The sequence below is a fragment of the Dromiciops gliroides genome, chromosome 4 (genome assembly GCF_019393635.1).
Source record: "Dromiciops gliroides isolate mDroGli1 chromosome 4, mDroGli1.pri, whole genome shotgun sequence".
Classification (NCBI taxonomy): domain Eukaryota; kingdom Metazoa; phylum Chordata; class Mammalia; order Microbiotheria; family Microbiotheriidae; genus Dromiciops; species Dromiciops gliroides.
The window spans coordinates 439,158,047-439,185,458 of record NC_057864.1 but is presented as its reverse complement, the minus strand read 5'-3'; the positions used below and the strand labels follow the sequence as shown (position 1 = coordinate 439,185,458).

General features: G+C 38.7%; 1 protein-coding gene across 2 annotated transcripts in view; it reads right to left on the bottom strand.

Annotated features, from left to right (window-relative positions):
• Positions 1 to 25,519, bottom strand: part of RAP1A (RAP1A, member of RAS oncogene family) — a 29,205-nt gene extending 3,686 nt beyond the window's left edge. Inside the window, exons 1-6 of one of the 2 annotated variants that reach the window (XM_043963196.1) lie at positions 25,416 to 25,519; positions 13,033 to 13,101; positions 11,500 to 11,556; positions 9,360 to 9,500; positions 6,331 to 6,474; positions 2,017 to 2,131 (exon numbers count right to left, since the gene is read on the bottom strand). In XM_043963196.1, coding sequence (XP_043819131.1) covers positions 2,045 to 2,131; positions 6,331 to 6,474; positions 9,360 to 9,500; positions 11,500 to 11,556; positions 13,033 to 13,101; positions 25,416 to 25,472 — 555 coding nt within the window. In that variant the 5' untranslated portion in view covers positions 25,473 to 25,519 and the 3' untranslated portion in view covers positions 2,017 to 2,044. The remainder of the gene's footprint in view (positions 1 to 2,016; positions 2,132 to 6,330; positions 6,475 to 9,359; positions 9,501 to 11,499; positions 11,557 to 13,032; positions 13,102 to 25,415) is intronic. The other variant, XM_043963198.1, reaches the window with a different exon arrangement.
• Between the last annotated feature and the right edge of the window lie 1,893 nt (positions 25,520 to 27,412).

Below are 27,412 nucleotides of genomic sequence, written 5' to 3'. Positions count from 1 at the left end.
GAGGCTCTTTAGGACTATCAGTGGCCAATTTGAATGGCAGAGTAAGTTTCCACCCCCTAGTGTAATCAATCACAGGCCTGTCCAAAAAAATCCAAGTAATATTAACATTAACTTAGTGAGCTGCTCCTTGGAGTCTGAAGCAGGAATCCACTAAAAGCCACATAGCTGAGGCTTTGGCTAAATGCTAACTTTTCTTTTTTTTTGGTGAGGCATTTGGGGTTAAGTGACTTGCCCAGGGTCACACAGCTAGTAAGTATCAAGTGTCTGAGGCTGGATTTGAACTCAGGTGCTCCTGAATCCAGGGCCAGAGCTCTATCCACTGTGCCACCTAGCTGCCCCCTAACTTTTCTAATAAACATAGCTAAGGAGAAGCAGTTACCACCCAGAAAATTATATTTATTGGTCTTTTCGCCCTCTTATAAGGATTCGTGAATTTTTTTTAGGGTGGATATTCCATTGACATCAATCGAAAACCTTCAACAACCTTAGAAGACATTTTTTGAGATGTGTTGCAGCCAAGAAACTCACAAATCCCTGGAAAACATGGTAATGACACCCTCTACATTCAGTCAGATGGCTTCCCTCTCTTACATACCCCCTTTAAAAAACATAACTACTTCTGCTAGAGGAATTAACCATTCACTTTTAGACAAGGGTCTTAATATTTTTTGTACCATGCACCTCCACCCCCCACCGGTGAATCCTATGAACTCCTTCCCAGAAAAATGCTTTTAAATAAATAAAATAAAATACATAGTTACAATGGAAATTAATTATACCAAAATAAAAATATAATCTCTTCCACCCCAATTTTGTGGATCCCAGATTGAGAGCCTGTTTTAGAAGGTTGCTCAGCACTTAGCACAGTGGCTGGCACATAGTAGGCACATAATAGGCACTTAAATTTTTTTTTTTTTTTGCAGGGCAATGGGGGTTAAGTGACTTGCCCGGGGTCACACAGGTAGTAAGTGTCAAGTGTCTGAGGCCGGATTTGAACTCAGGTCCTCCTAAATCCAGGGCCTGTGCTTTATCCACTTCACCACCCAGCTGCCCCTGGTAGGCACTTAATAAATGTTTACTGATTCAGGCTTCTAGGGAATGGTGTTATTAATTAAATTAAATTTAGTGCAGTAGAAGAGATAATTTGCTAAATGAACCCAAGTGATCTCAAAGAGTTAGTACAACTCTCCAGAGGGATCAATTTAGTTCCTTCTCAACAAAACAAGATGAGGCTTAGGTGTTAACTTTCACCAAAACATTTCTATAAATATTTCTTTTCAAGTGGTGGATTTGTTTATAGTATTGCTGGTGACAAGTAGGATTATTCAATTAAAGAAGTGGGCTCACAAAACCCAAATTCTAGCTGAGTAGGCAGCTTAAATGTTGTTTCTTCCCAGAGGGTTCCCTTAAATAAGTACATGTGATGTTTAGAGTCAGAAGTTCAGTTGGTCTTAGATAAATTTATTTGAAAGGCAGACAAAATAGGCCAAACAAGAGTTGATTTGTATAAAACTATGTTTAATGGTTGACACTGTGAATGGAAGAGACTTTCAATGTCCAAGAAGGTAACTTGGTCAACGATGAGGATACCTGGGATAAAGGGTCTCACCCCAGGGTTCTTTTCCTAATAGACCGATGCCATTGGTAAATGTGTCAATTTTGGAGAAAAGAGAACTTGTCCACTTAAAGAATACTTCAATCAAAGCTGGCTATGTTGTGTGATTCCTGGCAGTTTGTTTCAGTCTTGTTTTCTGGTTTTTTGTTTTTTTTTTGTTTTTGTTTTTTCCTGGGGAGCTGCTGTTATCTGACTTCAATGCTGCTTAATTCTCAGCCTTCCCTCTAGAGCAGCAAGAACCTGCCTGAGCCTGAGGGAGATGGATGAGAGAACCTGATGTTATGGAAATCAGAAAAGACCAGCAACTCTTCACTAAGGCAGAAGGGTTGAGGGTGTTTGCAGACAAACATGATGCTGTTCACCTGTGCCCACCTATCCACCTGAGAGCCTTGTGGTCTTACCTGGCTCAGAGCTGCTGCACAGTGGGGTCTAAAGCAGCAGGCAGGATTTCTTTTTAGGTTTCTTCTTTTCCACTGGTGTTTTTCTATTTATTTGTCTGACCAGGTCATAAAATATCTAAAGGGAAAAAAAGAAAATGGGCATTTAGTCAATTAATATTTGGCAATTCATTCCATAAAAAGATATCCCTCTGACATGCCTTCTTTCAAGCCTGTACTTTACATCCTTTGGTATAAGGTGGGGTTGTCTCAAAGAGTGCCAAATCTTTTAGGAGACAATCAGTACACCCACAGCAAAGCTGATGTTACAGCACAGAATATAATCTTTTGTTCTCAACCAATAAATGAATTAAGGGAAGGTGGTGTTGGGAAACTAGGAAACCTTTAGACTTAATGAAACAGACTTACTAGAAACAATTAAGGAACTTTATGCTATATGGAGTCTGGTAATTTTTAAAACTTCTAATGAGGGGCAAGGAGGAGGCACAGAAGGACTACTATTGTTGAAATGGTATGGTAAAACACCATTTACAATTTTAAATCCTGTCCAAAAACTCTTGTAAGTCTAGTTTTCAGGTATTTCTGGTTTGGACCATAGGATTCTATTGTTTGATTTTAATTATCAACAATAAATGGGCTAGGGGGCAGCTAGGTGGCACAGTGGATAAAGCACCAGCCCTGGACTCAGGAGTACCTGAGTTCAAATCTGACCTCAGACACTTGACACTTACTAGCTGTGTGACCCTGGGCAAGTCACTTAATGCTCACTGCCCTGAAAAGAAAAAAGGGGGGGGTAGTGGTGGTGGTGAAAAAAACAAACAAACAAACAAAATAAATGGGTGATGGGAAACTAAAAAGGGTCAGATTTAACAAACTGGACTGAATGAAATGAATTCAGAAATCCTTTTTTCTTTTTCTATATGTGGAATTTTAAAAAATCAAGACAAAAATTATAACAGCATTCCCTCCTTAATTTCACAGAAGCACAGATTTTAATTCTAATAGGCCTCAGTACCTCTCTAGGCAGGGTGGCACAGTATAGTGGGATGCCTTGCAGTTAAGGAAGACTACTAGTTTAAGTTCCATCTCTGACACATACAATCTATGTGACCCTGTACAAGTAATTTATCCATCTTAACTCTTTAAGATGACTTGCAGAGCAGGTGCAATGTTGCATTAGATGAAGGCATTTTCTCATTAAAAGTTTCCTAAGCCAATGAAATCACAGGTCCAGGAAAAGAAAAAAGCCTCAGGGTGGCCTAGAGAGAACATTCCAGCAGAGCAGAGACTCTGGTAAATTCTTGTTTTTTTTTTTTAGGGAGGCAATTGGGGTTAAGTGACTTGCCCAGGGTCACACAGCTAGTAAGTATTAAGTGTCTGAGGCTGGATTTGAACTCAGGTACTCCTGACTCCAGGGCCGGTGCTCTATCCACTGCGCCACCTAGCTGCCCCAACTCTGGTAAATTCTTAAAGCATCACAAGCTTCAAAAGTCTGAGCACGGGAATGGTCTGTTTGCCTATTATCCCAAGGCCAGCAGAGAGAACTTCAGATGTGATCATCACCAGGGGAGGCAGATTTTCAGCCACAGCAACTCAGGGATATCATCTACTAACAACAGAGAGAGGTGGGCATCAGGAGGACACACCCACACAGATAAAGTCCTGGATCACTTCAATATATCTAAGTACATGTTTATCAATTCCTCTTAAAAAAAAAACAAACCCAAATCCAAAATTGAGAGAGAGAGAGAGAGAGAGAGAGAGAGAGAGAGAGAGAGAGAACTGGCTGATCTACTTTCTTCCAGGTGATTTTTTAGTCACACTCCCTCTTCAAACATTATTTGCCCCTTTTCTGCAGCGGCTCTTGAGTAGAAAAATGACAGGGTGAGACAGATTATTTTGTTATCTGTGTGGAGAATGGGCTAGGGATGTGACAGTTATTTGATTCTTTAGCAACAACCCTATGAGGAGGGTGGATAATATCCAGAGAGGTTAAGCGACAAGTTCTGATGTATCATTTAAAGTCTTTGAAAAAAATCCTTTCTATGTCAGTGCAAGAGATGGTTCAGAAAATCCATGAAGCATTACTGGTGGGGAGATGGAGTTGAAAGGTCAAGTTTAAAATTAGTGCTTTTGGAAGTGTGAAATCACTTGCAATGATCTGAAGTTCCTTTTTATTGCTCACTGAAAGGATAAAAGGAGGACAGAATTGAGGTTTTGCCTTTTTTCCTCTATTCCCAAATTGGGATTTCTGAATTCTATTTATTATGTCAGCGTCAGGATGAAGTAATGATCTCTCCATAAAGGTTAGAGCATCCCTGTTTATGTAAAGTAATACACACAGCATTAGTGATGCAGCCTGAAAAACAGTTTAAAAGGGTTCTTGAGGTAACTTCAATCTGCTGCCAACACACCTGTGCAGATAACATATGAAGCTGACTATTACATGAGTATTTGCAAGTGTCCTTTTCCAGTGTCTAGACAGCTGGGAAGCCACACAAATTTGCTATGTATTGAATATGAACAGAAAGCTCCAGCATCAAAGTAAAAGACTCAAAGCAACAACTCCTACACAGGATTCTTAAGTTGTAAGGAGAGAATCATAAATGATCCAAATGGTTAAATTGTGAAAAACCATTAGCAGGAAATGTATATTAAGTGAAAACATCTCTTAAGGTGTTTAATTTAATTTGTTCCAGGACACATTTATTGACAACTAAAATCACTGGAACCTGAGGGAAGAAAGAATAAAAATGAGTATCAATATCATGGCTATTTGTCCTCAAGAACTTGTCAATATTCATGATATTGTAGGAACGGGAGAGAGAAGTCATGTAGTTCATCTCCAGCACTTTAGAGATGAGGGAACTGACCCAGAGAAGTTTCGTGATTTACCCAGTGTCACTTGGTGGTATACCCATGACCATCCTTTTTTCTGAAGATTATTAATAACCCCTAAGACCCCCACATCCAGATTATGATTTCACAAGAGGGAAATTCACAGTCAATGAGTAAATAAGACTCAGCAGCAGCAAACAGTACAAAAGGTACAACTGGATAAGGGTGTGGGATCATTTGTTGATGCTAGTTTGCTACAAAAGTTAAGTTTTGGTATTCATGATTGAGGAGGGAGGGAATAGACAACTGGTTGAAAGCTAACTCTTTCTGCCAAGTGCTTGAAGAGGTCCAGGAAATTCTGGCAAGAGAAGTCACAGTAGTTGTTATAAATTAAGGAAATCCTGGAGAGTAAAGGCAAATCACAAACAGTATCTAAGGCCAGCAAAAACCAGTAACCTTAACACTGGAGCCTGAGTACATAAGCACAACACAACACACCCTTAACCGGTGATGTCATCGATAAGCCAAGGGAGCTCAGCTACCACGTTGGGTTCATTCAGCAGGATGAAGCCACATGAGCACCCCTCAGACAGCCCTGTGAGGCTGGGCCAAGAGCCCTTCTCGTTGACAGCTCTGTTTACTTTGAAACCAAAAAAGACAAGGAGATTCTCTCCCAGGTTTCTGCTTTGGTAGCCCAGAGTTGACATTTATGGCACTATGGAGACACTTGAATTCATGTTTTCTGGGCCCTCGTAACCCTAAAGCACTAAGCTGCGTCTAAGGCACCTGTTCTAAAAACTCCCAACTCAAGTCAAGCAGTAAATGATGGACTGGGCAAAATTTGGCCCCAGTACAACATTCCTTACTATGTAGAGTAGTCCAGAGGTCAGGGACTAGAAGAGGGCTTATGCACCATGCCTGAATGATTTGGGTGCATGATGCCTACTGATGAATAAGTGTATTCACATATATACACATCTCATCCCTGGAATTATGTTGTCACTGGCTAGAAGCACTCCAAGGATGATTGTATGGTCTCCCAGAAGAGAACAAATATGGACAAATTGCAATGATCTGGTTTAAAAGACTGCTTTCTTTTAACTCTGTCCCTGATTCATAATAAAAGAATTTATAGATGATATTTGGAAAGGAATTTATTTCAGTATAAATCTTGATGGAATGGTTTTGACAGAGCATTTAGTGATGCTGTTTAGAGGATATTTAGAACAAAAGTAAATAAAAGCTTACATATTCTTTTCAACATAAAATGAACCATAAATTTATGTATTCGTGTTAAGTATGTTTTAGATAACTTTATCTGTAAATAGTTTCTAGAAATTTACCTAGTTGTTTTAAAAATTGTTCAAATTCACATTACTTAGAGAAAAGATATTTTTAAAAGCAATTTTTATATTTTGGCAGTTAAGGCAAAGGAAGAAGAGAGATATGTGTTTGCATGTCTCAGCAGCTCAAGGTTACCTCGTTAACGTTGATCTTTGACTTTGCAGAAGACTCTAAAAAGGCACAGTTACACCACTGTCTTGCTAAATTCTGACCCTGTTCTTTGCCAACTACTCGCTCATCTTCCAGGTCACATTTATTGCCAACCAAAATCATTGGAACCTGAAGGATGAAAACACAGAAATAAGTTATCACTGTATTGGCTATTTATCCTAATGCCGGAAATTTAGATAACCTTTGATTAAGCCTTCATACTTGCCTTTTAATATAAGTCAAAAAGAAAAGTAGAAGAGAGATAAACACCTATTAGGTCTACACAAGGTAATATTAAAATTCTCATGTGTTTTTGGATTTGTTTCAGTTGTGTTCGACTCTTTTGGGACCCCATCTGGGGTTTTCTTGGCAGAGAAACTTCAGTGGTTTGCCATTTCCTTCTCCAGTTCATTTTACACATGAGGAACTGAGGCAAACAGGGTGAATGAAGTCACTTGCCTAGAGTCATGCAGATAGTATCTGGGGCTGTATTTGAACTCAGGTCTTCCTGACTCCAGGCCTGGTGTTCTATCCACTGTGCCACCTACCTGCCCATTTCTTATATGCCGAAATAGATGAATCAATGATAATTAAACTCTAAGCAGAAATTCACAGGGGATAGAAGCTTTTTAGAATTTAGTTTCTTGAGATCCAAATCCCACCACCCAGCCTCCACATTGTTTTAATACCCCCAAATTAAACTTTAACTGTAGCTCAAAGACAAGCTTTTCGAGCTTACATATGCTCAAATATAAAAGAACAAATTTCAGTGCACTGTTTCCTACTCTAGTAATTTGCTCTAATCTAGCACATTAGGTCATAAACATATAAACAGATTGTACAGTAACATCCTACAGGGATCCAAAGCAAAACCAAACTACAAGTATATGGCATGAAAAACATCAATGTGCCAAACCAGAAATGGCACTACTTCATTTATCCTTGTTGGACAGTGAATGTATACACAGTCTAGTTCTTGGAACAGGTAAGCATTCTGGCCTAAATGTCAATTTAAACAATAGAGCTCTCAGGCTAGATGAAGCACAATCCTCTCTAAATAAGGATCAAAGATGGTTAAAAATGCTACTAAGATACATAGCTCAGAGTGATGCTCTCACACGCAGTCATTTAAACCTTGACTTGATATCAGAGACATTCCAGGGCTAAAGAAGTAACAAAAACCAAGTGAATGGGAAATGTCTGACTGTTTCTGCCCTTACATGTAACTCTTGTGTGGCACGTTCATATCCTGCACTAAGCTGGATAAACTGCAAGATGACCAGCTGCAAATGCAAGAGTTCCCTCAAGCTGCTTAGCAAACAGCCAACTCCTGCTCACACCATTAATAAAGGAGATTTAACCCCAGGGGTCTGGGTGCATAAACAGAGAAGAAATATGTTTAATCTCTACAATCAGAAACAAGTCTGACTCAGAATTAGGGACAACGTCATTTGTCAGGTTCTACTCCCTGCTCTGAGTTCTGCTCTCTGGGCACAAGCAGACTACGTCCACTAATTTTTAATTGAAGTAAATACTACATTTCTGTTAAGAGTATAGTGAAAATAAAGATGCAACTTTTCCCCCCCCATTCTGTTTCATGGACCCCTGTTATTTATGATGTGGTATTATTACAGGTCCATTATTTGTCCAATTGGATCATGGGTGCTGCTTTCCAGAATTTGTCTGGCAGCCCAAATTTAAAGTCTGGAAAGAAGACCAGAGAGTAATAATGATCAAAATAAAACCTGCTTGTATGCAACTTGACTCTCTCGTTCTCTATGCTTTCAAAGGCTCAGAACTTTGGGCCTACTATAGCGGTCTACAGAGTAACTGTAAGGATCAAATGTAAAGTGGCGACAATCACAGCATCTACCTCATGAGGTTGTTTTGAGTCTCACGTGAGATAAATCATAAAGCTCTTACCACAGTACCTGGTAAGGTAAGTGCTATAATAATGATGGCCGTGATGATGATGATGATTAGTTTAAGACACAGAATGATACGTAATGTTGGGAGCTCATTTGATAAATTTCATCAAGAAATAAACACATTTCAGGAACCCACAATTCAACTTTCATTAGACAAGACAAGATTTGTACTCCTTTGTTGTGAGATAGAGGAACAATGTTTCTGGCCTCTAACACTAGCAGTGCATCTTTATACAACCACCATGTATCAATATAAAAACAGAGGCTTTAAACCTCTTATGTGAATTAGCCATGAGAAAGAGGATAATGTATTCATTAGGTTATGGTTGGTTATGAGTCATATAAATTTTTTCCTCATGCAACATTACCCAAGGTTAAAGATCTTAGTAGACACATGGGGATCCTATTAATAATTACACAGAACATAAAAACCTTGGAATATAAAAGGAAAAAGTACAAATAGATTTTTATTTTCTAATTTATACCAAAGAAAAATTCTTTGTAGCTCAAAACAGAGTTAACCTGACATAAATTTCACTTCTGCTAAGATCTAACCAATTTATATAACAATGTGCTTAACTATCTACCTAAAAGTTTAATTACCAGACAGCATAGCCAAAATAGTTATTCTGACTATACAAGAAAAAAAAATAGCATGTTTAAAATTTTAAAACCTAGTTAATTAAAATTCTTAAATAACTGAGGGAGAGAGAAAAAATAAAAATAATTATTCAATTGGTATTATTTTAATAGGCATTAATTTTGCATCTAGTTTTGTGATTTAAACATCGACCCTCTTCATGAACCTTTCCTCAACAATTCTTGCCTAGTGATAGCTCTTTTCTTTAACTCCTTTTTGTGCCCTTTTGGGGACCTAACAATTACACTAGGGCAATTATCTGTACAGTACAATTAAGCACCTTATTATATATGATCTCAACCTTCACTTTTGTGAGGGAGTGAGTCTTATACTTTATATTCTTCAGTGCACCTAACACTTTGTGTAACTGATTGATAAACAGAAACTTCCTCATGTGACCCTGGAAGGATTTTAGTGCTCAGAGGGAATAAAAAAGCATTACTTACATCTTCTGTATCTTTAACTCGTAAAATCTGTTCCCTCAAGTCCTGTAAGTCATTAAACGTGGACTGAGCTGTAATAGAATATACTAGTGCAAACCCTTGGCCATTCTTCATATACAGATCTCTCATTGCTGTAAATTGCTCCTATAATAATAAGAAAAAAAAATGAATGTGAAGACAGTTACAAAATGTGATTTATGTTAATTAACTGGAAGCTTTTTTATATTAAAAGAGTTTAAGAATCATTCAGTTATTTCATGGTAAAGAAAATAAGACATAACATATAGATTTTATAAACAAATCTTTACCCATGTGAAAGAAATGCTTGTTTCTCACCCACAGGACAAATCATCTAACTCTAAAGATAGAAGAGTTCTGTAAAATAACCCACTTCAGTCTCCCTGCTCTCAGACAGGAAGTGTCAACCAGTGATGTGTGTGTTGTTGTTGTTGTTTTTAAAGAACAGTGCATCTCCCCATCTATACCTTCCCCAGCTCTGCCATATAAACTGAGACCATGATCTACATTTTATTCTCCTGTACTGTCTCAGTTTCCTCATCTGTAAAATGAATCCATAAAATGGACTAGATGACCTTCTGAGATCTCATCCAACTCCAGAGCTGTAATTCTAAGAGCAGTCTAAACCATTCAAGAGAGAAGGCTATCTATTCTTTTTCTGTAAATCTCCACGAATAGCCAATTGACAACCTCCTTTGGTGGCCCATACCAGTGGTTCACCACCCTGACAATCAAGACACTCATATATTCAACTAAAATATTTTCTGCTTTACTTCATACCTCTTTAGTTTTGTTCAGAAACAGAAGATAATGCAATAATTACAAAAATTAGAACTAGGGATATGTAAAATGAGCCAGAAAATTGGTATTTTTAAAAAATAGATTCAGATCTGTACAAAAGATAAAAAGGAATGCATTGCAGAATATTTGAAAATCTACATATCCCAGCAACAGGGAGTGTGGAAATATTGCTTTGTATGTATGTATGGGCCATATACCTTGGTCTAAGCATGACCTGTTTCTCATCTGCTCTGCCCCTTTATTTCCACAAAGCTCCTTCACTCTCAAGCTTTCCTGGGCCATCTCTCTTGGTTCCTATGTACTTGACTACAGCTGGCTCTGCTTATTCCCCTCTTCCTGCTATCCACCCCCCCCCTCCCCTTCCCCTGACCAAGCCTCTGCTCTCCTAACTCCTTCCTGCTCATTCCCTATCTTCAGTATTCTACAGTGTTCACTGTTTCTTGGGATGTCACCATAGTGCACTTCTGGAAGGCACAGGTAAATACAAATTTCCTATCTTCATATTTTCTGGGTATAGATTCTTAAAATTATGTTTTATAAACTACCATGATGTTAAAGTCAGTCAGCTCCCATCTTATTTATCAGCTGGTTAACATTAAATCATTTGATGGAAATAATCAGTTTATTTAACCACAAATGTTAAATACTTTCACTACTATGATTGAATCTTCCCAGCTCTCTTGCTACAATGCCTTATTTAATTTTTTTTTTAAGTGAGGCAATTGGGGTTAAGTGACTTGCCCAGGGTCACACAGCTAGGAAGTGTTAAGTGTCTGAGGCTGGATTTGAACTCAGGTACTCCTGACTCCAGGGCCAGTGCTCTATCCATTGCGCCACCTAGCTGCCCCTTTTTTAAAATTTTTTTTTTTGCCTTATTTATTTAATCACACCACTAATAGAAATTTCATCACTACATATAACATTATTTCTATGGAAAAATGCATTCTGAATTCTAAGCAATTAACTCACAAAACATAGCAACACAAACTATTAATAAGTTGGGACTATGGTTCATAGTAAATGTTTTCTACCTAAAGAGAAGCTCTTGGCATAATCCTCTCATGCTTAAACGCCTCAATTAAAAGGAAATGAAATAATACAGATATATGAGCACAACATAATATAATATGGTGTTATATACCAGTTAAATACACCACAGAGGTCTTAATACGCTTAAGAAAATTCAATCAGTCCTAAATTTAGGAAGATTCCGTTTTAATCATAACAATGATTTTTTTTCATGGTGAGATTAATCTAATGACCGCTTTTATTCAACATCCAAATTATTAATTCAAAGTTTCATAGAAAAATAAAACATCCTTACTGTCCCTGCTGTATCGAGGATTTCAAGCATACACTGTTGGCAATCAACTTCAACTTGCTAGAGAGAAAAGAAGGATATGATGAGAATTGAGCAGCAACATCCAACTTTTCACCCCATTTCCCTCCCACCTTAACAAAGTATCTTAATTTTAATGTATTAGTGGCTTAAGAGCCCCTTAAGATGAATCTCCCATTTGTATCTATTTGACAAGTTTCAATTAAAACTGTGTGTAAAATGACATTATGCACACCCACTCTATTACTCTTATGGCTTATATTCACCTGGACCGAAAGCATTCTAGATGTACAATGGAAAGATCACTGGATCTGCACACACAGAAGCTGGGTTCAGGGCCCAGTTCTGCTATGTGCTACCTGTGGGGCTTTGGGCAAATTCACTCCACCTTTCTGGTCTCAGTTCCCCTCACTCTAAAACAAGGGGCTGGATTAGAGGACATAAAAGGTCTTTCCCCAGTTCTAATTTGTGCTCTTATGATCCTGAGATGAAGCAAACTTGGGGATAGGACTTGTGATACTCTAGACACTGCAGTACTTCAAGTAATGACGTTCCTGGGGAAGAGTAATCGATAGAAACCTAAAGGCACTCGTAGTCACACTAAGCCGAACCTTCATTTTAGAGGCTACTTCTTGGGGTGCTCGTGACAGAGGAAAGATAGCACCAAAGTGACCCGAGGAAGGTTCAAGTAACATAACGAATTTATGAGAGTGCAATTATTCCATAATTTTCTCAATGTGGTTACTGTAAAACTTCACATATATTTTATTTTTAATGAGAGATATCTACACATTGTCAATTCCACTCATTCAGGAAACATTATGGCATTCTACAACCACACCGTGACAATTTCCTAAAGATCTTCTCTTTCCAGTTTGTAGGAAAATGGTCTTTTATTTGAGCACCCCTCTCTCCAATGATCTTTTAACACATTTTCTTTTCCCTCCCTCATATTGACATGAAAATAGGAGAAAAATTGGTAAAGATTACCACAGGACTTTATAGCTACACAGTGTGGCCATTTGTCCAGACCAAACTCAAGCTCTTGGTGTTTTAAAGGGGACAAGCTAATACTTTTATTGTCAAGCAACAAAATAAATAAAAGACAGTTTTATAACCACTTAATGATTTCAAGCATGACAATTATGGAAATTTTGAACCATGAAGAAAATAGGTAAAAATCAAAAGATCTATTGTAAGGATGCTGAAGTACTTTTTTCCTCCACACAAACTGCTTCCAGAAAAATGTGAAATTACCATAGTTTTAAGGTTTATCTTTCTATTTAATATTTAATTATAAGATCTTTAAAATAGCAATGGACCACTTAGAAATTATAAGAGGGCAGAGATCTATGAATTTAGGAAAGTTTTAAGTATTTAAAAATATACTTATGACTCATGCAGAGAAGTTGTAGCTAATTTAAAAATAACTTGTTTTTAAGAAGCAATTTTGTGTATCAAGATTTCAAGTTGTAAGGAAACACTACTGAAAATGTTGAGATAAGTTCCATAGCTTACCTTTCTGTAGGAGTCTTCTATTGTAGGGTCATATTTTTCAACAAAGATTCCTTGGACAAACTGTACTGTCTAGAAAAATAAAAGTGGAGAAAAGTTAAGTGTTTAAGAATAAAACCTCTTGACAAAGATTAACTGCTAAAAAGAGACCACAGTTCAATTAAATCACAATTTTAAATTTTTCTTCCAGTCTTTAATTTCTTACACTTATATGCTATAGCATAAATTACTTATAATATTAGACTAAGGTAATTGAGGTAAAACTTCAAAATATAACATATTTCAAAAAGAGGACCCTATGTAAAGTATTCAATGAAATCATTTAAGTCAACATCAAGGAACTGATGTTGGAGAAACAATTCTGGGCAAAGAGTACAGCTAATTATGTACCAAACTGGACTTCTATACTATCCTTAAATTCATGCCTCTGAATACAACTCTGAATGACCAAAGCGCACCTCTGAAAATCAGAAGACAGTTACCTTCAAGTTGCATATACATCCCAGAGTAAATTTCATTCCCCGACCACAAAAACTGAATATCACTTCACCATTCAATAGCAGTGAAAATATGGAAAGGCACTTAAATGATCAACAATATTGCCACCTCTATATGTGGAAATATCTAATACATAGTAAAAAATTGTTTTAATATTACATGAATGAGTACATGCTAGGTACATGTCAAGAAAAATGAAAATTGACTTCTATGGATTTCCCTCCTATCCCTTTATTCTTAATACATCTACAATCCCCTCTTATCTGCTCACTTCAAAACTATTTCTGAATGAATTAAAACCAGGACAGGCCCTGTATAAAGTCTTAGAATGTTGTTTAAAAGGTAACTGCATTGTTCTTAGATTTTGCTGAACTTTTCCTCTGTTAGAATTATCTAGGATGGAAACAAGGTACATTCTGTCTAAAAAATTACCCTAGATAACTTTAAGAAACTTTTCTTTTTTGGAGCAGTTAGGTGGCACAGTGGATAAAGCACCGGCCCTGGATTCAGGAGGACCTAAGTTCAAATGCAGCCCCAGACACTTGACACTTGCTACCTGTGTGACCTTGGGCAAGTCATTTAATCCTCATTGCCCTGCCCCTCCCCAAAAGAAATTTTCCTTTTTTGAATAGGTTAGATACACTCATACCACACCTTACCCAGAAGAAATATACTTTTTCTGGAGGAAGCATTACTTTTCAAAGGAATCTTATCATATATAAAACTAAAATGTCAAATGAATCTACTACCTTTCTTTGTAGCTGTCACATCATTCTTTCTCAAATTCCTTCCAGGGATCATCATCATCTCTCTCCCACCTTCTTGGCATGGGTATCCCTCAAGGCTCAATTCTGGGACCTCTTCTCTCCTCTCTTTATACTCTCTGCCTTGGTTAGCAAACAAAGTTTCACCACCTCTTTCTCTTCCGATCTTTGTGATGCTGAATTGCCAGATCTATGAGAGTAAGCCTTCTACTAACTCATGATACTAACTCATTCCAGATACTTCAACCCATCCCTCCAATTGGAACTCTGCCCATTGTACCTTTTGGAACTCCTATCTCAGTTCCACACTTCTCCTCACTTTAGATATCTTTCTCTTCCTTTTGGGACCTTTTCATCTTTATGGCTCCCCTCAAAATCACACCCTATCCCTAACCACTCTCTCTACCTTTGTCTACTTGATCTCCCAATATCACTACTGTACTCTCTCTGCTGCCACTACTCAACCATCTTTCTTTTGCGGTTCCCACCATTGAAATCTATCACAAAATCCAGATTTTAGTAACAGGTATCTACTGGTTCCTAACTCATTCTTCTTTCCTTCTTAAGGACTTAGGTATTTGGCTCACAGTTTCCTTTTACAGCCCAACTCCAAATAATCTGCTATCTCCTCTAAGAGACTAACCTCTTGATCTCATACAGCTCAAACTCCTACAACTTACTTTTCTATACTTTGTCTCTATCGCACACAAGGATGGCTAACATCCTTGACCTAGACATCACTCACAAGATCAGAAGCTCAAATCTCTTTATGAGATACCAATCTTCTGTGATTCCCCATCTCCCTATGCTTGTTCTTCTTCCTTACTGAGATCACTAATTCCTCCAACCCTTAGTACTCTCCTAGACCATAAACCCTGCTCTAAACTCACTTGCCTTCTTTCCCAATCTTGACCATATAGTTAACCAGTTCAATTCTGCAATGTCTTATCTTGAATCCCTTGCCCTGTTGTTCTATTTGGCTTACTGCAAGTGGCCTTTCCAGGTGGTGAGCTGTTGTCCCATCCCCCCACCCTTCTTCTTGCTTGAGCCTTCCCCCTCAGATTACCTGAATTTACACTGTAAATATCTTGTTAGCATACAGTTCCCCCATTAGAATATTTCTGCCTTCCTTTGTATCCTTAGAGTTTAGCACAGTGCCTTGTACTTAAAGCACTAAATAAATGCTGGCTGACAAAGAATCCTGCCAAACCCCAAACATGGATTGCTCCCACTTCCCACCTTCACTCCTACTCATGTATTGCTGAATGGAGCTAGAAGAAATCATGAAACCAAGAGAAATGAGATCACTACAAATCTTTATCTAATCTCAACTGGGACCTCACTAAATAAAGATAATCTTTAACTCCTCCTTAATGGAGTTTGTCCCACTCCCTGGAGGTCAGTGCAAACCTTTTTTTTTCCCTCCTCAAGCCTCCTGTTCCCCAATTTTCTGAATTGAAGATCTAGCCCAATCATCCATTACTGAGAAAAGAGAGGCCATTCTCTGGGGAATCCCTCTTCTCTTCATAGGAAAACCTCTTGACAAAATATGCCATTATCTCCTTCTTTACTTTTGTCTCTGGTAAAGAGGTGACCTTTCTCACCAGGCCAATTTCTCTGCATGCATCTATTCTTCCTGCTCCCAAACTTCAGTTTTTTGCCTATCGATGGCTTCTTCCCTGCTTGCTAACAGACATGCTCTAGTCTCCACATCCTAAAAAACACCTTCAGTAGATCCTACTATCCCCTCAAACTATTATCCTATTTTTCTCCCTTCCTTCTCAGCTAAACTCCTGGAGAAAATAATCTATACTCAATGGTTCTATTTCCTTGCCTCCTACTGACTTCTCAACCTTCTGCCATCTTGTTACAGATTTCATCACAACTGCTAGATCACTCTCTCCACCTTACCGATGATTTAACTCCTAAGTCTGATAGCCCATCTTATCTTCAATCCTCAGCCTGCTTGACCTCTCTGCAGCACCTGGCTCTACGGACCACACTCTTCTACAAGGGAAAGGAAAGGATAAAGAGAAAAGAGGGGAGGGGATCAAACAATTCATTCTCTCCTTGTTTTTTTACGACCAGTTTCAGAGCTTTCTCAGTTTCCTTGGTTGGTCCATCACCCATATCATGCCTCTAATTGTGAGTGCTGTCTCTCTAATATAACATAAGCTAAGCCTTGACAACAAACACTGTAACTTTTGGCTTTCAACGAATGATGTTTAGCCCACTTTGGCTACTGTCAACACTCATTTGACCTGATCCAACATGGCCAATCAGTTGCCAAATCCCGTTGTTTATGCCCCACCGTAGATCTCGCTCAACCTGTGCTAGAGACACAAAGGCAAAAATAAAAGTGTTTGCCACCAAGGAGCGCAAGGTCTACTGGGTTATAACCATCATTTATATAGCTCTGTAAAGTTTACAAAAGACTTTACACAGATTTTCTAATTTGATCCACATAACAGTCTTCTGAGCTATTAATTCATTTTACAGATGAGGACTCAGGAGGAGGGCTTAAATGACTTGTCCGTAGTCACACAGAGATTTTCAGTGGCTCTCCAAGTCTAGGATTCTTTCACTATGCCATATGGCTTCTCAAACAACTTCTCCACCCCAGGCCTTTTGGGGTAAAGTGTTTGGTATTATCTTCCTTCTGGGAAAAGCAAGATCGAGTCTGGGTTTTCTTTTGAAATACAGCTGAATCTTACTTTAGAACCTGATATACTCAATGACTCTCCATAACCACCTAGTGTAAAAACTAGAACAGAGCCTTAAGGCATCATTTTGTGCAGCCTCCTCATCTTACAAATGAGAAAACAGCAAATAAGTGAAATGACTTGCCCAGGCTACTATGGTGTCAAGGCTGGAATCTGAGCCCGGGACCCATGACTCCTGATCCAATGCTCTTTTCTGCTACATAATATTACCCTTTGACTTTCTTATGGAGTCTGAATAAAAAATGGGGAAAAGTGGGAGAAGACAATGGAGCAAAAAGATTTGAATGGGACAAAGATGAAGATGTAATTGTAAAGAAAACTATGGAAGATGAGGATCCAAATACAGAGGAAAGATCAAGGCCTAAATCCATTTGAGATCTAATATATATAAGAAATAACTTAGATCGTTTGAGGTTTCTTGAAACTTTGTGACTTTTCCCTTTTGTTTGTTATTTTTAATCGGCTGTTTCTGCCTAGTAGCTAGTCATAATATCCCTTAGAAAACCTCACAATGGTTGTGTGTCTACTTCAAGGACAGGAAGCTATGGGACAAGGAATGAAAGCATGTTTTAGTCCAGAAGTACTAGAGATGAACTTTGCTGAACCAAAAGAGAGGAAGGGAGAGAGAATGGGAGAGAGACAAGGAGAAAGGGAGAGAAGGAAGGAAGGAAGGAAGGAAGGAAGGAAGGAAGGAAGGAAGGAAGGAAGGAAGGAAGGAAGGAAGGGAGGAAGGGAGGGAGGAAGGGAAGAAGGGAGGGAGGAAGGGAAGAAGGAAGGGAGGGAGGGAAAACAGGAGGCATTATACCCAGAAAAGATATCCTATCAGCTCCTCACTACTCCCACATTTCTGAATTTGACTTCCAGGCTTGGAATGGACCTTGGAGGTTTTCTAGCCCAAACCATAACTGAATAAGAATCCCCTCTACAACATACCCACCTCATCCATCTTCTCTACTTAGACTCCTAAGCACCTAATGTCAACGAAGGCAGTCATGCCACATTGCTGTGTCCACTATGAATTTTGCTATCTAATTTCAACTGAGACCTCACTACAGTACTGTAATTTGTTTTTTCATAAGTTCCTATCCCAATTTAACTTAGAAGCTGTTTCAAGTCTTTTCCAGCTCCCAAATACTTTCTCCATCCCACTTGGAAGATATTTTTAATCCCCTTATTTATTGTGGAGACATATTTACTCTCCTTCAAACACCCTAACCTTCTTGTTTCGTAACTTATTCATTTCCCATGACCTTCTCTTCCTCCATGCCACCTCAGTCACACATACAGTCATACCCTTGCTCTTACCATCACCCATGAATGTACCAACTCTATGTACCACTTCAAGAACTCTAAAATCCCCCCTTCCAACAATAATGTCTTGGCTTTCCACCTCTCCTTCTGCCTTCCTTTACAAAACCCTAGTTTTTGTTTGCATCCTGACCTCCAATCCTTTGACCCTTCAATTCTCTCCAAGTCATCTCCTCAGTACTAACTACTCTCTCTTTTCTTAAGCTTGACCTTTTGGCAAATCAATGTAATTCTGAACTCTCTTGAATCCCTATCTCCCTAGCATATTGCCAATTACACTGAGCCAAGCTTCAGCCTTGAAGTACTTATCACTCTCATCATTTGCTGCCTTCACTGCTACATGAATACTGTTGAACAAACCTCCCATATCAACTCACCATCCCACTCTCAAAGCAGCTCTTCCAAACCTTTTCATCCCTCCTCAAACCTCCCATGGGTGCCACCCCACCTTACTCTCAGCCCTTTGTAGGTAAATCTGAAAAGGCTGTCTACAATTGGTGCCTCCACTTTCCTCCCAATTTCTTCTTAACCTCTTATAATTCAGCTTCTGACCTCATTCTACCCAAACTGCCCTCTCCAAAGTTACTCATGATCTCTCAGTTGCCAAGTCTAATGGCCTTTTCTCAATTCTCATTATCTTGACACTGCTGATCACTCTCCTCACCTTGATATTACCTTCTGTCTAGGTTTACAGGATATCCCTTCTCTCCTGGTTCTCCTCACTCCCTAGCTGCTCCTTCTCTGAATCCTTTGCTGGATCCTCTTCCAGATCATGCCTTCTAACATGAGGTAGGCCTCACATTCAGTCCTGGGCCCTCTTTTCTTCTTCTATGTTATTTCATATGGTGACTTCATCGGCTCCCATGGATTTAGTGATCATTTTATGCTGATGATTCTCCAATCTACCTAGTCTGCCCCAAACTCTCTGCTGACCCCCAATCTCACATCTCCAAACTGCCCCTTCAGGCATCTCAAACTGGATATCTGGTAGAAATCTTAAACGATTATGTCCAAATTTGAACTCATTATCTTTCCCCCTAACTTTCCCTGCATTCCCTAATCTCTTTTAATTTTAGGGCCTTTTCCTCTGTTAGTTATTTACCATTTATTCTGTATAAAGCTTTTATTTGTTTGCATGCTGTCTCTCCCATTAAACTGTGTGCTCCTTGAGAGCATGGACTGGGTTTGGGAAATTTTTTTTTTTTGCCTCTTTTGTATCCCCAGCACTGGCACATAGTGGGCACTTAATAAAAGTTTATTGATTAATTGGATCTCTTTCTTCTCCCCCATTCTTTAACTAATTTCTACCTATTCTTTCCTGCCAACTCTGATTAAGTGGCCCTTCTTGCTAAGGTTATTTTTTTTCTACCTGTGCCCTCAATTTTCTTCTTTCCTATTTATTGCAGCAACTTACTTCATCCATCCATCATTTCACCCCCTCTAATCATCAATTTCTTACTACTGACTGGCTTTTTCCCTACTGCCCTTCAAAGCATGCATTTTACAGATTCCGTAAAGCAGTCATTTTACAGATGAAGAAACAGAGCAAAGGGAAGTGACTTGCCCACAGTAATGAGGTAACGGAACTTGAATTTGAGTCCAGATCTATTCTTTAAAAAACAAACAAAAACCAACCTTCACTTAACCCTGCCCTTTCTTCAACTTATTACCATATCTCTCTCCTTTCATTGTCAACTCTTAGAAAGGATCCTTTACACTTCTTGCACCCACTTCTTTAAGCCCATTTTCTCAATTCTTTGAAATCTGGTTTCTGGACCCACCAGTTGATAGAAACTGGTCTCTAAGATTACCAATATTCTCCTAAATGTTAAATCCTATCACCTTTTCTTATTATTCCTTATTCTCCTTGATCTATTTGTAGCTTTTTGATACAGCTGATCACTTCCTCCTTCTGGCACTTTCTCTTCCTGTGGGTTTAATGCAGATGTTCTTTCCTACTTCACTACCTACCTGATCTTTCCTTTTCAGTCTCTAGATTATCACCCATCTCCTCCTGCCCCTTCACGGCAGGTATATTATCAGCTCCCACTGATTCAAATATCACTTCAATGCAAATGACACCACATTTATGTATCTAGTCTCAATTCCTTCACTGAACTTCAGTTCCACATCATCAAATAAATGCATGTTGGCTGTCTTCCTCCCAGATGTCATAGAAGTACTTTGATCTCAAAAAAACAGAAGCTATCATCTTTACTCCTAATCCTACTCCTATTTGCTGAGGGCATTACCCTACTCCCAATCACCCAGATTCATAATCTTGGCAACATCTTTGACTCTTTCCTCTGCCTTACACTCACCTCAAATCTCCTACTGCAATCTATCACAGCCTTCTTTATCCTCACAAAGCTGTCACTGTAATAGCCTAGGTAAGAGATGACAAGCCTGCTTTAGGATGTCTGTGTAGAGAAGGTGATGAAGGAATGAATTTTCTTGAAAACAACAACAACAAAAGAAAACAACAATGTGATTCCGTTCCCTCTTCTACCTATCCTGCCTCTTCTGAATCAAATTCACTATTGTGGAACTATTTTCTAGTTGTGTATGTTACCCTAGCAGTCCTCAAAGGTCCCTTTGGGGCCAAGTTTGCTTCCTTCTGTTAGGATCTACAGTTCACCTTACTTTTTACCTGTACTCTGCTTGCTGGCTCCTTTCTTGGTGGTGCTTGCTGTGAATTACTGGTACTAGCACCATTCTGCTTCTTACATTGTAGTTACTCCACAGAATATCTCATTTGGTGAACATAAATAGGATTTTCTTCCTTCTTTTCCTTCTCAGTTTAAAATCGATCTGATTATGAGTCTAATGGATAGACTTTTGGACATGGAATTGGAATATCGAATATCACCTCTGACACTTACTACCTATGTGACTCCATGAAAGCGATTCACCTCTCTGTGCCTCACCTTCATCATCTGTAAATGGAAACAGCTGGACTTGATGATCACTGAGACCACTTTCAGCTCTCAGTCTAAGACTTTACCATTAGACTTTTCACTATTACAGGCAAACATACCTTTAGCAGCCCCTGCTGGGTCTACCACATCAACTGCTGAGAAGCTTATCATTACTATCTTTTAAATCAAGACCATAGGTTCACAAATCTGGAGCTAAAAGAAACCTCAGAGACCACAGAGGAAGAAACTGAGGCCCAGGGAAGTTAAGTGACTTTCCTGGGATCTCCTAGCAGTAAGCATCAGAGATGGAATTTGAACCCAGGTCCTCAGACTCCAGAGTGAGTCTACCCTACACTGGCCCTACCACCTGGGTTTGTGTGTGTTGGAAGCATGTTCCAGAGGTACCTTATGGGTTAAATAGAATAACTGCGAGTTAGTCTAAGAACCTAACTGCTAGGTATAACTTATTTCTACAGGGAAATGTTTCTGAATTCCAAGCAATAGACTTCAGGCAAATTTTTAGAACACAACCCATTTTGAGTTGAGGACCATAAATGAAAGCAACACTCTCCCAGTGGAATGTCTCTAAAATGACACCATGATGTAGACAGGAGGCTATGCCTCCCAGAATACATAGTAGAAGTGTCCTATGCCTTCAAGGACGCCAGAATTGAGGTAAAGGTAGTTCCTTATCATTCCCAACAGCCAAAATTTTCTATCTTCCAATCAAACATTTATTAAGAGTGTCTACCATTTGTAAGACACTGTGCTTGGTGCTGGATATGCAAAGACAAAAATAAAAAAGTTCCTGTCCTCATCCTTACATTCTTCAGTCTTTCTGCCACGGCCTTTCTTCTTTCCTGTGTCAGTCTATTCTTCATGGACAATCTATCAGTCTCACTCACTTTCTCTAGGCTTCTCTTCATTGTTTTCCTCTCTTCAGTTTCCTGAAGCTTCTTCCACATTTGCATATTTCAGTTTAAGAATGGATCACAGACAGTACCAGACAGTTGGAAACTTCCTTATTTCTATGTGATAAACTGACCAATCATACTACAGCAAGGCATGTCCCCTCAGGTCTCTGGCTTTCTTCTGTGGTGCTTCTTTGTTGCTCTGCATGTTTGGGCCTCAACTCTTTGCTGTACAAGAAGTTCTCTCTACTATACTCCAAGCCATTGAAAGTATTTCAGCATTCAGGTATTCCTTTCATCCTGTCCTGTTGCCTAAAGATAACATACCTTTTTTTTTTTTTTTCAAAGGAGGGGCAGGGGGCAGCTAGGTGGCACAGTGGATAGAGCACCAACCCTGGATTCAGGAGGACCTGAGTTCAAATCCAGCCCCAGACACTTAACAATTACTAGCTGTGTGACCCTGGGCAAGTCACTTAACCCCAACTGCCTCACCAAAAACAAACAAAACAACAAAAAAACAAACAAAAAAAGGAAATCTGTCATGTATATGCCAGATTTTAACCTATGTGAATGAAGGTATAAAAGCAGCAATCTTCCTTCTAGGACATAAAGACATCCTCATTGTAAAATGCCACAAAGATTATCTACCAGAACTTAATCACAGTTAGGAAGAGGAAAGCAGGACAAAACAAAAGCAGGCAATCTCCAAGGCCTACAATTCCTACTCCTTTCACTTTAGGTCCCTACCCTGCCCTGGGACAGGAGGGCTGGCCACATTCCCACGCACAATACAGGAACTCCCACTCTCAGTTGCACAATGTGGGCTCAGTAACTCTACTGTTTACTGTACTATCAGAAATGGCTACATAGAACTAATATATTTTATTCTTTTTTTTCCTTTTCTTTTTTCTTTTCTTTCTTTTTTTTTAAGTGAGGCAATTGGGGTTAAGTGACTTCCCCAAGGTCACACATGTTAAGTGTTAAGTGTCTGAGGCCGGATTTGAACTCAGGTCCTCCTGAATCTAGGGCCGGAGCTCTATCCACTGCACCACCTAGCTGCCCGAACTAATATATTTTACATAAATGGCACTACTATCTCATCTCAAATCTATGCTGTTGCTCATGTTCCATGAATGATTACTAGGCATAGGGAACCTCCCACTCAAAAACTTGATGTCTTTCAGCTTAATTTATCTAGGTCTACTTAGCAAGTACCAAGAGGTAATATACCATTTATGCTTACAGTTGTGAAAATGCAAAATAGTTTAACATACCCTTATGAGGATGTACTAAATAGGAATAAAATAAGGATGTTGCTTTATAAAAACCCTAACCCCCAACTCTAGCCTCATTGTTTTGTCTTTCCCTATTTGTCTTGTCTTGCATTGCTCCTCTTCATATAGTACATCCAATAGTATAGTATACAATTGTACATATAGTGTGTGGATGGGTAGATAGATAGACAGATAGATAGTATACAATCCCCAATGGTATAGTACCATATCTTCTCTTGCAATGTCACTACCTAGAATACAGTCAAGAATTAGAAAACAAGTTAAAAAGGTCGCTAGGCAACCAAAATAGATTGAGAGTCAGCAAGGTGTATTGGAAAGGGTGAATTTAGGGTAAGGAAGACCAGAATTCAAATCCAGACATGGACACTAACTCGCTGTATGACCTGGCAAATCATGCCACATCTCTGAGCCTCAGTCTTCTTCCCTGTAGGATGAACAAAATATACTGCCTATCTCATAGTTTCCTATGAAAAGCATTTTGTAACCATATGACAGTATATAAAGGTCAATCACTTATTATATATTATTATTATTTATATTATGTTTATAATATATTATATTATATTATATTATATTATATTATATTTGTATATGATATAAATAGCAGGTATTTTACTCACAAGAAAGCTCCCCTGACTCCAGGGTCTATTTATTCAAACCTATTTCGAATGAGTTTAGCTACCTAATTTTCTAGCCTACAAAAAAAAATGTAAATGGGGTGGGTATCAGGAAGAGCAAAGCAGCAAGATGATGGAGAAAGACACACTAACAGCAAGAAAAACATGACAGCTGACAACAAGATAGAGACGGGGAAAAACAATTTATAAAGTAAAAAAAAATTTTTAAACAATTTCTGTACTTAAAGCAATAAGCCCTGTGACCTTTATTTGGGCATACCTGATTCCCTAATGATACCAGAGAAATGCAGCTTCATTGTACAAAACTAGTATTATCTGTTATCTTGTCGTTCTCATTGACTCTCATCTCATGGTACTGCTTTGCAGAACAGATATTATTCTGGTGGACTTAGTACTTTCAGCAGCTCCAGAGCTCTCCTGCTACCTTGATGAGGAATACCTCACATGGCCCAATACAATGAGGCAGCCCCAGGCAAGCTTCATTCTAACCCTCTCCTCTTACCCCCCACTGCCATCTTCTAGCCACCTGAGCTGCTGCACTGCATGTCATCTCAGTCCAACCCTGCCTCTTCAAGCTCTGCAGCAATACTCAAATCCATATTGCTGCTATGTCAACCTTCTCTATGCTTCCCTTCATCAGTTCCTGTAACTTTCTAAACCAATACGCACATCCCTGGCAACCAATTCCCTGTATGTGTGGTCTCTCTCTAGTAATAATAGTCAGCATTAACACAGCACTTTAAGGTTTTCGAATCACTTTATGTTATTTCATTCGATCCTCACAACAACCCTGTAAGGTAGGTCCTATTATTATCCCCATTTTACAGGTGAGGAAGCTGAGGCTGAAAGAAGTCAAGAGACTTCTCCACTAATCACACTGCCAGTATCTGAGGTAGGATTCAAATTCAAGTCTTCCAGGCTCCAAGTTGCATGCAGCTGCCATCCCATTAGATGCTGGCATTATCAGAATGTAAGATCCTTGAGGACAGGGACTGTTTTTGCTTCTGTGCTTAGCATAGTGTTTGGCACATAATGGTTAAAAACGCCTTTTCATTCATTCATTCATTCATTCATTCATTCATTCATTCATTCATTCATTCATTCACTATAGATTTGTGTTCCCAACTCTTAATTTAAATTCACTTTTTTAAACTGCTGTAGTGTTGAAATAATTTATCCCACTGTGAGTTAAGACCTCTTAGTTAAAACAAAAAATCCCTTTCCTCCTTGCTTTATAGTGACCATAGTTATAAAACTATCACATATCAGTGTGTATTTATAAAACTTATTTACAACTAGGTTTATGCTCACTAGTTAGATGATTAACTCACCAAAGCAGACTTCCCCACGCCTCCTGAACCAAGGACCACTAGCTTGTACTCACGCATGATGTGGTCTGTTCAAATGCTGATAATCTGAAAAATAGGAGGAATACCTAGGATGAGAAATAAACAAATTATAAATGTATTACTATCATATTAAGTAATGGTTCTTTCTCTTAGCAGACTAAGGGGAGAGAGAGCATATGGAAAACTACACCTAGTCAGTCAGGTGAGACAGTGGCTACGGTGCTAGGAGTGGAGTCAAGAAGTCCTGAGTTCAAATAATAGCCTCACGTTTACTAGCTATGTGACTTTAGACAAGTCATTCAACCTGTCTGCTTGGGTTTCCTCAACTGTAAAATGATAATGATAATGATAATAATAATAATAATAATAATGATAGCACATACCCCCCAGGGTCATAATGAGGATTAAATGAAATACTTGTAAGATGCTAAGCACGGTGTCTGGTACATAGTAGGTGCTATATAAAAGCTCTTATTACATTACAGTTAACATAAATTCAACATAGCAGCATTAGTTAAACAGATAAATTCACCAAATGTAGCCTTTATGCCCTACATGATCTTTGAGGGCACTTTTAGCACTGTCTATTGCAGGAGTTCTTAACCTTTTTGTATAATGGATCCCTTTAGCAGTCTGTTGAAATCTATGCACACTTCCTAAGGAATAACATTTTTAAATTCATAAACTAAAAATACACAGAATTACAACAGAAAACAATTTGGGGAGAGCTATTCATCAAGAATCCCTAGATGAGGAACACTAACTCTATGGGATAAGTATTAGTAAAGTTTCAGTGTAAGCCCCTTTGTCAACCTCCAAAGGCATACCTTTTGTATACCTCTAAAGATTATAAAGACCTTATCCTGGAACCACTGTTTCCGTATTTATAGAGACTGATCAACTTTGGTTTTCTTGTAAACAAAGCCACAAGCTAAATCTTTAACTATGGCTTAAGTCTAGAAGGGGAAAGAGGAGCAATATCTAGTCAAAGAGACATTTAGGGTGGTACAAGAAACATAAAGAAATGGTAAGGACAAGATAAACTATGAGGCATCAAAACACCAAGGTTGTCTGAGAGCTTGTAGAAATAAGGACAGAGGGGAGATCTGAGTCAAATTAAGTAAAGTTCTCTGAGGCCTCTATGTGCTATGAAATTTGATGAGATCTCATATGTGTTCCTTAAAATGGCCATATCTAACACAATTCTGAAAGACTTAAGAAATCTGGTCATTACAATGACCAATTATGACTCCAAAGGGTAGATGATGAAGCATGCTGCTAGATTCCTGACAAAGATGTGATGGACTCAGAGTAGCCTAAGACATGTATTTCTGGACATGGCCAATTTGTTTTGCTTAAATATACATTATTTTTACAGTGGTTTTATTCCCCCTCCCCGTACCCCAGTCCTGTCTCCTTCCTTCTATGGGGCAGTATGGGAAAGAAAAAATTTATTTTTGCTAATTGAATTTTTTTTTTAAAGGACACATTGGGGGCAGCTAGGGGGCGCAGTGGACAAAGCACCAGCCCTGGAGTCAGGAGGACCTGAGTTTAAATCTGGCCTCAAACACTTAACACTTATTAGCTGTGTGACCCTAGGCAAGTCACTTAACCCCAATTGCCTCACCAAGAAACCAAAGCAAACCAAAACAAATCAAAACAAAACAAAAAAGGACACATTTTCCAATGTCACACAGTGTAGCGACATTTCTTAGAATGGCTTGGTACCCTGTATTTCTGCCTCTCTCTTTTTTAATGTGTTAGCTGAGTGATAAGACTTGTTGCCAACAGATATGAAGGGAAATGTTCAAGATAAGCAGACTATTCTAGGTTCCAATCTCTTCAAGACCACTAAATCAAGGAACTGACACAGTAAACAATATACAAATCTATTCTCTTTAATCCATGTATGTGTATTTTCACAGAGCACACCTTGACATAATTATATTTGTACTTCTAGGGCAATGATATGTCCTGTC